Source organism: Lactuca saligna, chromosome 6 (assembly GCF_052625555.1).
Source record: "Lactuca saligna cultivar CGN05327 chromosome 6, ASM5262555v1, whole genome shotgun sequence".
In the NCBI taxonomy this organism is placed as follows: domain Eukaryota; kingdom Viridiplantae; phylum Streptophyta; class Magnoliopsida; order Asterales; family Asteraceae; genus Lactuca; species Lactuca saligna.
The window spans coordinates 142,338,732-142,353,197 of record NC_136422.1 but is presented as its reverse complement, the minus strand read 5'-3'; the positions used below and the strand labels follow the sequence as shown (position 1 = coordinate 142,353,197).

At 29.8% G+C, this 14,466-nt stretch overlaps 3 protein-coding genes across 4 annotated transcripts; 2 read left to right on the top strand and 1 right to left on the bottom strand.

Annotated features, from left to right (window-relative positions):
- Positions 1-638: 638 nt before the first annotated feature.
- LOC145003430 (RNase P Rpr2/Rpp21 subunit domain protein) lies at positions 639-1,898 on the bottom strand. Its single transcript, XM_078962551.1, has 3 exons — positions 1,762-1,898; positions 1,302-1,586; positions 639-1,216 (listed from the first exon to the last, which is right to left on the bottom strand). Exons 2-3 carry the CDS (start codon positions 1,547-1,549, stop codon positions 727-729), a joined length of 738 nt encoding a protein of 245 aa, XP_078818677.1. The 5' UTR covers positions 1,550-1,586; positions 1,762-1,898; the 3' UTR covers positions 639-726.
- Positions 1,899-5,595: 3,697 nt separating this feature from the next.
- Positions 5,596-9,168, top strand: LOC145002121 (uncharacterized). 2 transcript variants are annotated; one of them, XM_078961416.1, is made up of 4 exons: positions 5,596-6,219; positions 6,513-6,586; positions 6,683-8,095; positions 8,528-9,168. In XM_078961416.1, the coding sequence occupies exons 3-4, from the start codon at positions 6,698-6,700 to the stop codon at positions 8,849-8,851; spliced, it is 1,722 nt and encodes a 573-aa protein (XP_078817542.1). In that variant the 5' UTR covers positions 5,596-6,219; positions 6,513-6,586; positions 6,683-6,697; the 3' UTR covers positions 8,852-9,168. The 2 variants fall into 2 exon arrangements, with proteins under 2 accessions (XP_078817542.1, XP_078817543.1); XM_078961417.1 differs by lacking the exon at positions 6,513-6,586.
- A 2,150-nt stretch (positions 9,169-11,318) lies between these two features.
- LOC144999589 (uncharacterized) lies at positions 11,319-13,480 on the top strand. The gene is made up of 2 exons (XM_078958719.1): positions 11,319-11,517; positions 12,108-13,480. The coding sequence occupies exon 2, from the start codon at positions 12,250-12,252 to the stop codon at positions 13,303-13,305; it is 1,056 nt and encodes a 351-aa protein (XP_078814845.1). The 5' UTR covers positions 11,319-11,517; positions 12,108-12,249; the 3' UTR covers positions 13,306-13,480.
- The last annotated feature ends 986 nt before the right edge of the window (positions 13,481-14,466 follow it).

Below are 14,466 nucleotides of genomic sequence, written 5' to 3'. Positions count from 1 at the left end.
CAAAGTTTCACATGTGGCTACATTGCATAAAATTTTGTCCTGTAATTAATAACTATTAAAATGTGCTCTTGTTTTACATGAATATATATTTTTTAAATTAAAAAATGAACTTATGTTGTTATTCACTTGGATTTTAACTTTTCTATTGAATGTTGCATGTCAATTTTGTATTAAAGTTGGCAATTTCTTGTAAAAATACATTGTACAAATTGCCACTTTTGATCCAAAATTGCCAAGTTAAATCCAACATAGGAAAAAAGGAAACTACCTTACTTTAACTTTGGCCCACAACGCAAGATTGAATTACTTTAAATATCTTGTTCCAAAAACCATTTTGTTTGTAAGATTATAACATTGACTACATTATGGCTTATATTTTACATCTAATTTATGGGTTATATTTTACATCTAGTTTAACAAAATAATTATTCAAGATTTTGAATAATTTGGTAAGCACAAATCATGCTTAAAATAAATATTACTATAAACAAAACTATGTTTTTCTGGTTTTAGTTTAAAAAACAATATATATTGGTTTATTGTCTTGTTTGCTGTGTTTTGTTTGATTTGTATAAGCTAGTGGAACTTAGATCTAGAAGAATTGAGACTCAAACTATTACTTGTGGCACATGTATCAATGAGGAAAAAGATGTCGATCATGGACCAAATAGTAATTCGAAACATCATTATCAATTAAACATAAAAAAATAAAAAAAAATAAAATCTTTACTCCATTGAAAATGGGATTGTTATGTTCATCAACTTGAGGCGATTATCATTGTCATTACTTTCAGCAATCTCCTTCAAACTAGTCCAAGATTTTCTTCTTTTTCTATTAGTAGATGCATTCACTGATTTTTCTTCATTTGAATCATATGCCACTTTCTTCTTATCCCCTGACCTGTTCCTCTTCTTCTTGGACTCCAACAATGTCAATGTTGGAATTGCTGGATCAGAGTCTTTTTTTACTAAAATACCCATTTTACCCTTGTCAGTAGACCCCGGTGGAGCTAGTATAGTGTTTGGTTTGGGCTTTGGTGGATTTGTGTTTCTTGGAGTGCCTCTTTTCATATTTTTGTGCATACAAAAATGACAAGTGTAGACAATGTTGTTTTGAGGATAATGAGAAGCTTTCTTGCCTTTGTGTTGAGCTTTTTGCTTGTTTTTTTCAATTCGGATTGTACAATTGTAGCCAGGATGAAGTATAGTTTCACATCTACACAAGAATCAAATGGTTACATCAGGTTCCATTAAGCACACAAGATATGACCAAATTGCCCTTCGTGAGAAAAAGAGAGTACCTTTGACAAGTAAACAAGGATGGATCAACTGGTGTTGCCAAAGCCTCAGAAGAAGCTGCAAAATGATGACCAAAAAAGGCACCCAATGAAGGTATAGATGCATCATGAGTGGCCCACATTGCAAGATTTTTTATATGTTGTAGTTTTAATGAAGATTTAGCGTTTGTGTGTTTCTTCCCTGTTGAAGCTTCTCTGATTGTGACTGACATTTGAGGTCCAGAAATTGCAGTGGATCCTTTCTTGCCCATGTCTCTGTAGTTTTCTGTAACTATGGTGGACTGGATCCTAATGAGCACAATGAAATGGTTGGAAGCTAGATTGTTACTTTTGAATCTTGAAAGCAGTAAGTGAACAAGGCATGGATTGTCTTGTTTACTATATGTATCTTTTCAATAAACCCTAACAGTTGCTCGTCTGATATTAACTCAAAATCAGAAATCAGAAAATTATAATGTATTACCGGAGATGAAATCAGGTCGTCGGAGATGATGACGACAGTCTACGGCGGCAGGCGGCAGCGATGGTCGATGGCGGCAGGGTGAAGGCTTCAACGGTTGTCGATTTCACCGGGGGGGAGAGAGAGAGAGAGAGAGAGAGAGAGAGAGAGAGTTGTGAACTTGTGTCGGCGACTCGGCGTCGTCTCTCAAATTCTCAGTAGCGACTGTGCGGCCGAACCCAAATAGTTGAGTAAACTAGTAAAAGTGGTCCTTGTAGTTTGTAAAACATTATAAATATGTCCAAAAAATTTCAAATTTGCATTATTGGTCTAGAAGAACCAAAACAAAAAACATATTGTTTATTTGGTCCCTACATTTAATTGTCGTTTATTTATTCCGTTAAGACATGCCAAATTGAAAAGATTTCCCACCATGTTATATTTTCTTTTAATTGTTATTATCATTATTACGATAGAATTATGTGGGTCATGCATATATATATTCTTTACTTCATCGTTTAATGTCTCGTTCCTTACATCATTGTTTAAAAACATTGGTTACCCACCACCGACATTGCCTCCACCTACATCTTCTCCAGCCTCATCCTCAATCAAAAGCCTATAGTTTTGTCCATCGTCCTTATCTTCGACCACTATATAACTACAGTGTGGCGAATTTAGAACCTAAAACTACATCTGCATTGATGAATTTAAAATTTAAAACCACGTGGTTTCTTATTTAAATAACCCTGAAACATATAACAAACTAAATATACTAGTAGTGGGTCGGGTCAAAATATTATCATTTTTAGGATTGTATCCGACCCGCTACTAGTTGGTCGTTCTATTGAATCAACGTCTGCATTGGCAAATTTAAAGCTTATATCTTCAAATATATTGATAATGTTATCTTAATCGAAACTTTCGAATAAATCTTTTTCACATGATAAAATTTCATAGTTGGTCGTTCTATTGAATCAACGTGCAACACGTACGCACAAAAGCCAAAAGTGTTGGCGACAATTAAGTTGTGGGCTTTTGTTCATTATTATTAATTTTGTTTAATTTAATTTTAATGAATTGGACTAATTTTTGTTGGATAAATAATAAGTTGGTTTAGGTATTATGCTATTTTTGTTTTTGTGAAAAATTATTAGGTAGTTACTTCAAAAAATTTAAGGTAGTTCCTCTAAATTTTTGCAATATAATTAAATTTGCAATTAAGATAATTAGGTGGGTCCTAGTACCCACCTTGGTATACTTTAGTTACGTCTCTGAACATCTGTACTCTATCATCCATCTTTGGACACACCATCCCCAACAACAAGCAACATCCTCCATATATCGTTCATATATTTGGTCCCCATATGAGGAAATAACCTAATTACAAAATCAAAAGAAGCTTCACATAAATGATGAAAGACAAAGCATTGCAACATGCAAGTTTAAGGACATGTATAAAAACTAAACAGAACCAAAACTTAATCCCTAAACTGAATATGATTATTTTTATTTTTTCTCTGATAATTGTTACCTCTGATGTTGTTCTTGTTCCAATCATACACTTCTTATTCTTTCTTTTCTTGCTAAAAGACAACCTAGCAAGTTAAAAGAGAGAGTGCAGGCAGTGATTGTGTATAAGATGTGACAACATCCGATTATTCTGTTTTATTATAAAAGTCTATGCCATCGATATCGCAATCAATTTCAAGCTTTATACTTCGAATGGTTGAATATTGCTTAAATCTTTGATGTTTTTATTTAAATCTTATTAGCTATTTGTAAAATGGGGAATGAAACTAATTTAAATCTTAGGTATTTGTAAATTTATTGGACTCGGTTATGTTGGATTGAACAGTTATAGAATATTTTTTTAAAATATAAAATTGCATTATATTGATGTGTTCGTACTTTATAACTAGATTAAAATTTTAATGTTTATAGTATATTACTTTGTTCTCATATAATATATAGAAATATATCTAGCACAAATGTTCTTAAAGCAATTCCAACTAAATATACAAGTTATGATCTTTCTCCAAGTGATATTTGGATATTGGATTTATAAATTAACGAAACTAAGCTTTTATATTGCACGAACCACAAGGGTAATTGTTATTTTAACAAGTTTTACGGTCCTAAAATCCTAGCATCATTGAAGGGAGCAAAAAAGCAACTTTGCAATTGAAAATTTTAAACTTGCCTCCATTGCTTATTTTCATATTCAACCATCTAGGTATAAAGATTGTCAGTTTACTTCCCTGATAGTTTGAAAATATTTGTTTTTGAAGGTGATTATTAGTCTACAAATTGAACTCATTTTATAGCATTTTAATCTCAATAGTTTATTATATATATATATATATATATATATATATATATATATATATATATATATATATATATATATATATATATATATATATATATATATATATATTTATCTTTTTTACAAATAGATCTTAATTCTTTTTAACACAAAAAAATCTCTACACTTATTGAACATATAAACATGTATATTTTGCTACTAGTTTGCACAAGTGACATCAATGTTTTACAAATTATAAGTCATAAACTATAGTTATATACCGTTTGAGTTGTTGCATAAAACACAACAACATTAAGAAATAAAACATTATAAATATCAGTCACAATTATAAATTTTTAACTCAGACTTTTACTTATCATTTAATTAGTATTTTTTGTGATATCTCAACTATAATATGATAAAAATATAGAAAGCGATTATAGTCCAACTAACCAACTTAAAATGACACAATCTTGATTATGGTGTCACTCATGTGTAACATGCAAAAGCAATTAGTAATAATGGTAAAATATACACATATATATTTATATGTTTTATGTTTTATATGGCTAATCAATTATTTTGTTCGAGAATATTGTTTGTGGACTTATTTGAAAAAAATGATGATTTTATTAACGTTGTCCTAAATCTATATTTTGTATTTCCTTCTTTATTTTAGTTTAGACAAATAATCTTGTAAACAAAAGAAAATGAATTAGATTATAGTTCAACAATATAAAATACAATAGCTTGCTTTTATATTTTTCATTTATATATATTGTTCACATGTATGAAACATATTGGAAGAAAATAATACGTGTCTTGTATACATATGAGAAAAAGTACGAAAGATAGAATAACTTTTTTTTTTTTTCTAATAAAATAAACGTTATTTATTTATTATTATTTTTTTTAACGGCAAAACAAAAAAGTTATGGATTCATAAATTTGCTAGATATATAGTTTTTTTTAACAACATAAACTTTATTAAGAAAACGCTAGCAATGAACTAAACAGAAAACGAAAAAAAGAATCAGAAAAACAAAGGATCAAAAAAACTAACATTCGCTTATAAAGCCAATCCACCAAACTAATTTCTCTACCCTTGAATTTATTACTACTCCATAAGAAATATTAAGTAACTAAAGTAGCCCAAAAGTCCTTAAATGAAAAAGAAATAAAAAACAATCGAGTTCAAAGTAGACAAGCCATCAAATTGTGAAAAATACAGTTTCAAAAAACATTTTAGTAGTATCATTTAACCAGAGCCAAATCCTTTTTAAAAGGAGACTTTCCAGATGATAGATAATTAACTGTGAGGAAGAAAAGAATTAAATGTTTTTATATCTTAATTTTTTTTATTTTATTTTATTTTATTTTATTTTATTTTATTTTATTTTTTTTTTTTTTAAGTTTGTTAATCAATAAGCACTAAGCAGGGGTTCATTTATATATTTCAGAATTTTTAGGGCATATAATTGAGCATTTACCCAAACTTATAAAGGGGCAAAATGATGAATCTTGGGTCAAAGGAAACAAGATGCTTTTGGGTTTTGGCGGACATAACCACAAAGCATGGCGTCTCACTCTCACTCTTATTATTCATTTCACAGAAATATGAAAAACTGTGAATCTGTGATACGCACACATGTGCGTGTATAATACAATAAACATATATAAAAAGAGAAAGGGAGAGAGAGAAGGGGTAAAATTAACAGTAAGCAATAGCAACTGCAACTCCTCTCTCTCTCTCTCTCTCTCTCTCTCTCTCTCTCTCTCTCTCCAATTCTCTTTTTGTGCTTTTGTGTTGCTTGAATAATTGCAAGCCATTGTTGTTTTCTCTTTGTTTTACCCACTACCCAGTTCTATTTTTCAACAATGTACTCGCGCTTATGGGATCTTATCGAAGTTTCTGAAAATGGGTATGCTTCAAACTTCAAAGCTTGATAATTTGAAGAGTGATATCGCCATTTAATTTGTTGGGTTTGAGATAACAATGTCTAATTTGCGAAGAAGATTGAGCTCAAGAGATTTAAAGATATGGTTTTTAGTTTGTTTAAGGGATTTTTGTGTTTTGAATGCTTTGGAATCACGTCATTGAGATCCGTTCACTGGTGGGGCTCTGCCTTTTCCCTCAACAATCATTTGTGCTTCGTCTGGCATCAAATGCAAGAGTAAGTATAAAGATATCTACTTTTTTTTTTTTAAACATATTTTATCATCCATGCTTGTTTATTTTTACTGTTATTGTTATCATTATTATGTCTACCACCTGTTTGATAATTTGTCTGAGAGAGTTGTTAATCTGGTTTTTGAATTTTGATTTGGAGTTTCTGTTTCTTGGAATTGAAATTAGGGTTCTTAATCTTAATCTTTTTCTTTTTTCTAATTGCTAAAGCCACATGCATTGCTTATCATATGTTGCTCTGCCAAGTGTAAGTTCTTTACGCTTTTTCTTTGAGTGTAGATAAATCAAAACGTTAATTACTGTGCTTTGAAACTTGAGAAAGTACCAATTTATCCTCAATGTTAGCGAAGTGGGTAAGTACTTTTCATGATTTTTCTCTGTTTTGTTCATCTTTGTTTTTTCCACATTAAATTGTTATTTGAGTTTTGTTTTTTGTTTTTCTTTTCTAGATCATAAATCAATAGATGGCTCAAGATTTAGAGCTGGATTTTGAGAAGTATTGTGTGGTAGAAGGAAGTCCTAAAACTGTTCTTTTATCTCCCAATCATTCAAAAACCGAAAAGAAAAAAGTTAGAAAGAAAGTAATTATAACTCAAAACAAGGAATTTACAGAGATAAATTTACATCGATACCGAAGTCAATCATGTCGTGATGCTCGGTCAACAAGGTCAACGGGGGTCAATGCAACACTCAAAAGGGGTTCTGTATATCAAAGTTCAAAAGAAGTAAGTAAAACAAGTGAGAAAGAAACTGAAGGTAGAAAAAAGATTGAATTTTCAAGAAATTCCACTCCTTTACCCTTCGAATTATTCGGTTCCTTATGTGATTCAGAAGAAGATGATGCCTTGTTAGGCTCTCTTTCGAGGTCATTTTTGGAAAATTCTATAAATCCAATCAAGAAACAAGAAGATCAACAACAACAACATCCTTTATGTACCCCTTTGAACAAATCTTTATCTTCAAGATTGGAATTACAATTACCCCATTCACCTTCTAAAAATCCCAAGAATCGTTTCAGTCCTTTAAAAAAGATGTTTGACCCATTTGTGAAGTCAAAATCCCAGAAAAGTCCTTTAGGATTTAGCACCAAAGAACATGATGAAGCCACATCAGCTGGATCAAAGAACACTACTTCACAAAAATCATTAATACATGATTTTTCATATGCTGATTGTGATTCTTGTGGCTTGATTGTATCATCTTCTTGTTTAAATGGGGTTTTGAAGGTGGAAAACAAGAATCAAATGCCTTATTTTGAGTTCTCATTAAAGAATTCAAACGATGTTTTGGTGGGAAAAACATCAAAAGTGGGAAATGGTTGTGATTGGGTATACACCTTTCACACTTCTCAAAATAGACGAAAAATCAATGAATTTAAAGATAATAAAAATAAAGATCTTACAAAAACAATTGGCAAGATGCGGGTTTCGTGTTATTTATGTACAGAATTAGTTAACACAGGAGCTTTTGATAACTCCATGGTCAATGAATTTGTATTGTATGATCTTGAGGGAATAACTTGCAAGTCAAACAAGTCAACAAATGAAAATTTTGTTGGTGATTTGCATTTGGATCTTGAAACAGCAGCCATTGTTGTACAATTTCCATCTGAGAATGGAGAAAGCTTGAAATGTGATATGAATAAGAATGAATCTGCAAAAGTGAGTGTTGTGATCCCTTCAGCCATTCATGGGTTGCCAAGTGGCGAAAGTCGTGGGCCCTCTCCGTTGCTTGACAGGTGGCGATTAGGTGGAGGGTGTGAGTGTGGAGGATGGGATATGGGGTGCCCTCTTGTTGTTCTTAGCAACTTTAGTATTCAGAAAGAGGAAGCTTGTAAACATCCAGTCAAACTTTTTATAAAGGTAAAGCTTTTTTTTTTTTTTTTTTTTTTTAATTCAAATTTATATTGTTGACTTTTATTACCGAATGTTTTTAAATTGATTGAAGCGGATAGATAAATCACATTGAAGGTCGAAAAAGATTGTTAATTTTGGAATCTTGAAAGGAGTAAGTTTGACTTCAAAAGTCAACCTTTGGAATGTATCTCGTTTTCTTGATTCATGAAAAAAGGGTGTTTCTAACTTTCTCACTCTGTTAAATTATCATAAATGGAAGAATTTTTTGAATGAGTCACATTAAAGATTAAAAAAAAGATTGTTAATTTTGATTCTTGAAAACAGGAAGTTTGACCTCAAAAGTCAACCTGTAGACTATCTCTTTTCTTGATTGAAAAAAGGGACTATTTTTAACTATCTTTTTTTTTCTTTCTCACAAACAATCATATTATGACACAGGGAAGTAAAGAGAAGACATCAGCATTGACCATGAAGTTGACCGAAGAAGGTCAATATGAAGTTGACTTTCATGAGCAGTTGACCTCACTACAAGCATTTTCGATTTGTGTTGCTATCTTGCACACTACAGAAACATCGATTCTTGTTGATCATGATAAAAATCGAGAAATGTTGCAATGTGATTCTTTAAGAGTCTTTGTTGAAGATGAAGTCAAACATTTGATTGAGGCTGTGGTTGAAGAAGACAAAAGAAAACCAGTCAAGAACGAATTCCCACCTTCTTTTTTGGTCAACCCTCCGTTTTCTCCAATGTCACGTGCATGATTTTCAAAAGGGTGTCTTGGGTTTTTTAAAAAGATTAAAAATTTCCACGATTTTTAATGATCTTGAGAAGTTAAGATAGAGAAAAGTCAAAGATGTTTATGTTAGTAAGTTGTAGTTGTAGTGGATTTTCTTTCTTTTTTGGATAATTTATATTAGAGGTTAGAATTGGCAACTAGGATTTGAATAGCTTTAGAAGAAATTTTTGTATCTCTAGAGTAATAATATTCATCCATCCACTTTTGGATTTTTGGTGTTTGTAATATTTAGTAAAATCAGGTTATGTTAATTGTATTATATAAATTATCGATTTGGCAAAATCAGTTTCATGCAATGTTAATGTGTTTTCTATAGTTCCATTCGTAACGTTGTGATCTTGATTGGCTTTTGAGAGTTAGAAAACCATATTTTCAATTGGGACACTAAACTTTTATTTAATCAAAGTTTCACCCCAAAGGCTAAATGTTTTAACTCTTCACTACTCGATTAGAATTGTTTCGTAACAATCCCACTCGTCACTCCTCATTTACCAATTTCATTTCGGGATAATTTATCCCTTTATAAGTTTCCTTAATACATGGTTTTATACTTTTATATGATGTGAATATATTGAGTAATGACGTAAATAGATATTACTTTGATTCAGAAAGGCAACACAAACACCATTTGTTCTTATTTATTTTTTATAAATATTTAATAGATTTTCACATAATAATCTATTTGGGATAGAACGATAAAGTAGAGAATTTTTATATATATCATTCTTAAACATCAAAATATCATATTTACCTAACTTAATTTCTAAATATCATATTTATCCTTCATAAAATTTCTAAATATCATATAATTTCAAAATATCATATATGTTGTTTTTAAACATCAAAATATCATTTATGTTTTTCTTAAATATCAAAATATCGTATATGCACTTTTTAAATATCAAAATATCAATTGTATTATCTAAAATATCATCCATCCACAATATGATAATAATCAACAACAACAAAAACTAAACAATCAAAATATACATTCCATAGAAAAGGTTGAAGATGAATCTTTTTGTCTGTCAAGAGGCCGACATTCAAACAATTTAGAAGTTCACATTCCATTATCATAGACATAAGGATAATATGGTTAAATTCTTAATTATTATAATAATTCTAAGGTATAAAAATGATTATATTAAAAACATTATAAAAAAGGATTTGGGCAAATATGATATTTTGAAGGTTTATGAAGGGTAAATATGATATTGAAAAATTAAACTTGACAAATATAATATTTTGAAGTTTAAGAGGGACATATATAAAATTCTTCCAATGGTAAAATACCATCAAATATTAAAATAGAATTATGATAAAGAATTTTTTTTTAGCGAATTTGTAAAATCTATAATTAAAATGATGTTTTAGTTTTTTTTTTAATGACAGTATTATTGAAATTTATATAAATAAAAATAAATTTATATTTCTAAATTTATATCATCCATAACTTTTTAAAAATGAAAAGTTTTGAATAAAAACAAGCCCAATATAATAAATCACCTTGGATTTGGCCCATTCAACCCATGTAGCTAGGGGTTTTTTAATTCAAATTTTACACTTATTTATAAATTAAATTAACATATTCATACATAATTGAAATTGTCACATATAACCTTTTACATTAAATAATTCTTAAATGTTGAAATGTATTGGTAACATTGGCTTAGACTATTACTATATGAAAAAAAACATGGTAAACCTCGTTTATTGGATAGTTCACATTAAACATATTTCATGACTAATCATGTATGAAGTAAATAGTAAAATGCCAACAATATATTGAATATACTAGATTTTGCACTCTATATTAATTAATATTATGTAATGTTTTAAGCAAAACTAAAAAGATCATACTCTCACGTGTTTCATATGTATTAATCAAATTTTACAAAATTGTTCGTGATTACCATATCAATTCCTAACATATATACACAATAAATCATCGATTCTCTTTAGCTGTCTATATCTAAACAAAATCGGAAAGTATATAATTTATCATCTTGTTTACTTCTACAAGCAAATAAGACAAGGGTAAAGTTCGAAACAACTATTAGAAAAAGCATATGAAACATATTAAAATATCTTGTATATGATATAATTATGTTTTGCATGATTAAAATTACTAGACTAAGAGATTAATATTGTGATAGCATTAATATAATCTATATATTGTATTTTTTTCTATATAATATGGTCACAAGAGGATGGTTTATCTTGCATGAAGAAAGTGAAAGATATCTACTTTCATTAAACCGACATTTATTATAATAATTTATTAAAAAAAAACATGTTAGTGATAAAACCTTATTAGCTAAAAGAAAGAACTTTCTTGTAATCAAAATCAAGAAAATTATTTAATAACATTTAATGGAATTCCACTTCAGGAAACATATTCACTCCCCTTCGTGTTTACTTTCTGCTCTCTTTCCCTCGTTTCGTATTATATGCTATATATACACCACTGGACAACACAAACCCATTTCAACAACAAAGTTTCTTATAAATTCCATATAAAGAAAACCCTAGAAACCAAATGTTTTCAAGGAAATTGATGCAGAAAGCGAAAGATGAAATTCTGTTTCTTGAATAAAGATTGATCCTTTTTTCATCTTCTTTGTTATGAAGGTATGATGATATCTTGCATTGTTACTCATTTTTAAGAGGGGTTTGTAGGTTTTAATGCAATATGAATCTTGTATGTTTTGTTTGTTACGATTTTACGCAATTTGGGCTTGATTGCTCATAGGGTTTATAATCAAAACAATTACATTGACATTTTGATAAATCTTTAGGGTTTGATGTTGGGTATTTGGGTCCTTCTCTTTTTGGTTGATTGCTCTGTTTTATGCTCACAGAGTTCCTTTTTTAGCAATAGTTTGACTTAAAACTGGTCAACTAGCCGAATCTTTATGGCATGAAAATGAAATATGAATTAGAGTGTTCGACTTCACAATGTTGAAAATTTTTGTGTCTTGTTTCTTCAAATTCCATGTAAAAAGTTCGTAATTCACTGTTAAATGATCTTAATTGTAAATATAAAAATTTATTTGAAGACAAACATCGACAACTAGATCAGCATATCAAATATCTGGGGTTGCAAACAAAGAATATTGTGTCATATTCTGATTTTCTAGAATATTAGGGGCGGAGGTGAATTATTGTTTTAATTTTTTTGTGAGAAATTTATTTGTTTGTGAATGGTTCTTTAATTGAAGGTTGATTCAAGCTCTCATGGAGGTTCTTTAATGGTTTAAGAAACATCTGTTGCAAGAAAATCTATTTAAAAAGTTAAATTCACACAAGTCGGATCAAGATTCGCATAGAAATATCGAATTCTAAAGTACCCAGATCAAGAAAATGAATGAAAATCAGAAATTTGAACAAATTTGGGGATTTAGAAGGAACGTTGATTCCTCTAGCGATGATTCAAAATCAAATTCTGATGTGGGCCATACTCAAGAAAAACTTCTATTGGTTCCTAATTTGGTTTCTCCTGAAATCGATCGAGTGAGTGAAACTGTTGAAGTTGTAAAAAAGCCAAAAAGAATCCGCAACACACCAAAAAAGGAAAAGAAAAACAAAAGAGAAGTGAAGACAAAATCAAAGAAAGATTCTTGTGCATCTTCTAACATAAAGAAGAAAGACAATAGTAGTAGAAAGAAAAAGAGTAAGTTTTTAAGCCAAATGACGGTTTCAGATGATTTTAGGATCTTTACCGAATCAATCTTGGATGATCTTAGAGTTGCAAGAGAGACCATGTTTGATAAAATGAGGAAAGAAATGGATCAAATCATGAAATTGAAACCATCTTCAAGATCAAGAAAGAAAAAGGAAAGTGAAAAGAACCAAAACCAGAACCAGAATCAGAAACAGAAACCTCGGTCAAGAAAAAGGAAGACCACTCAAGAAAAACCGAAGAAGGGTATAGATCACCCTCAAGAACATGTTAACAATGAAGAAATAAAGGAACCCATTTTAAAAAATCCAATCTTGATAGATTCTTGTAGTAAAAAACCAAGCTTTACCAACACCCCAGATCAAATTGTTACGTCTTCTTATTTGACTTTACCAATGGTTTTACCAAACTCAAGATCAAATGACACAAGTTTGAAACTTGAAAGAGGCAACTATCATGGGCATCAAGGGGAAGAAAGAGTTCAATGCTTCGGGTATAACAATAATGAATCTTTGTGTGTAGGAAATGGGTATCCGGTTGGATTAAACCATAATCAAAGATTTGATAATTTGAATAGTTTTGGGATCCCGAATCGAGTTTCTCAAGGGTTTTCACATGATGGGAATCTTTTAGGCTCAAAGATGATAAATGGAGGGATAAGATACACTGCTGGATTAGGTCATACAATACCTAATCATCTTGCTTCAAATGGCATTCGTAATCTTTACCCGAACTAGTCTGGAAAAATGTGTTCATAAAGAGGGTTTTTGTGATTGAAAACCATGGTTTTTTTGGTTGTTTTGATGGTGAATGTAGAAAAAAAGATTTGGGGTTTGATAGTTTTGGTATGTTTTTTGTAGTGTTAATGGTGTTTTTTTATGATCTTGAAAGGTGGTATGGTTGACAACTTGACATTGGACATATTTTGTCCTGTTTTTTCCTTAGAATAAATAAATGATAATGAAAAGGTAGTTGAAAATTTGACCATAGTAATAGAAGAAAATAGATAATGATGAGAAGCTTGTAAAAAGTTACGATTTAATTAATTCCTAAGTCATTTTTGGTGTAAAGTGTAGAAAAAAAAACATTTATAGATAGCTTAGAAATTTATATTATGTGTTTGTTAAGTTTGATAAGTACAGAAAAAGAACTAAAATCTTAATCTTAAAGGTTAATCATTAAAATGCCAAAATAGAAGAGGCTTATCACAAAATAATCAATCCTTTTTTTTGGAAACATAATCAAAATATGCATTGTAAGACACCAACCAGAATCGCTCTACTGTATTTATTTTCTAGATATAATTAGTTTTCTAAAATGGTCATTGACTAAATATAGAAATAGAAGATGATAATCGTGCTTATTTTATTTTAAGTCTTGGATTTAAATAAACATAATGTACTCATATTATCATTAGATAACTTTTTTTACAACCTGCAAATTTATTAAAGAAAAATGACCCGCCTAGCAAGGAACTAAGCAAGCCACACCCCAAGAGAGCTACAAAAAAGGAAAGAAGAAACAAAACAGCCCCTTCAAGTGCAAAGGAAAGGGCAAACTATCCCATCTATCCAATTACACGCATCTTATTTTCTACTATGTTTAAACAATAAATACATTGTAGATTTGATGATATCGGCTACTCTTTCTAGAATGGTTTTGATGTTATTAAAATCCTTGCTGTTGCGAGCTCTCTATATGCACCAAAACATGCCATAACAAAACATGTCAAAACATAATAATCATGAAACATATAATATTCAAATAATTTTTTATTTATTAGTCAAATAGATTACAATTGTTAACCTTAACTATTAATTTGGTTAAAATTATTATCCTAAATAATCTTCTATCAAAAAATTATTTTTAACGCTTATTATATCTTAATTGACTAGTCC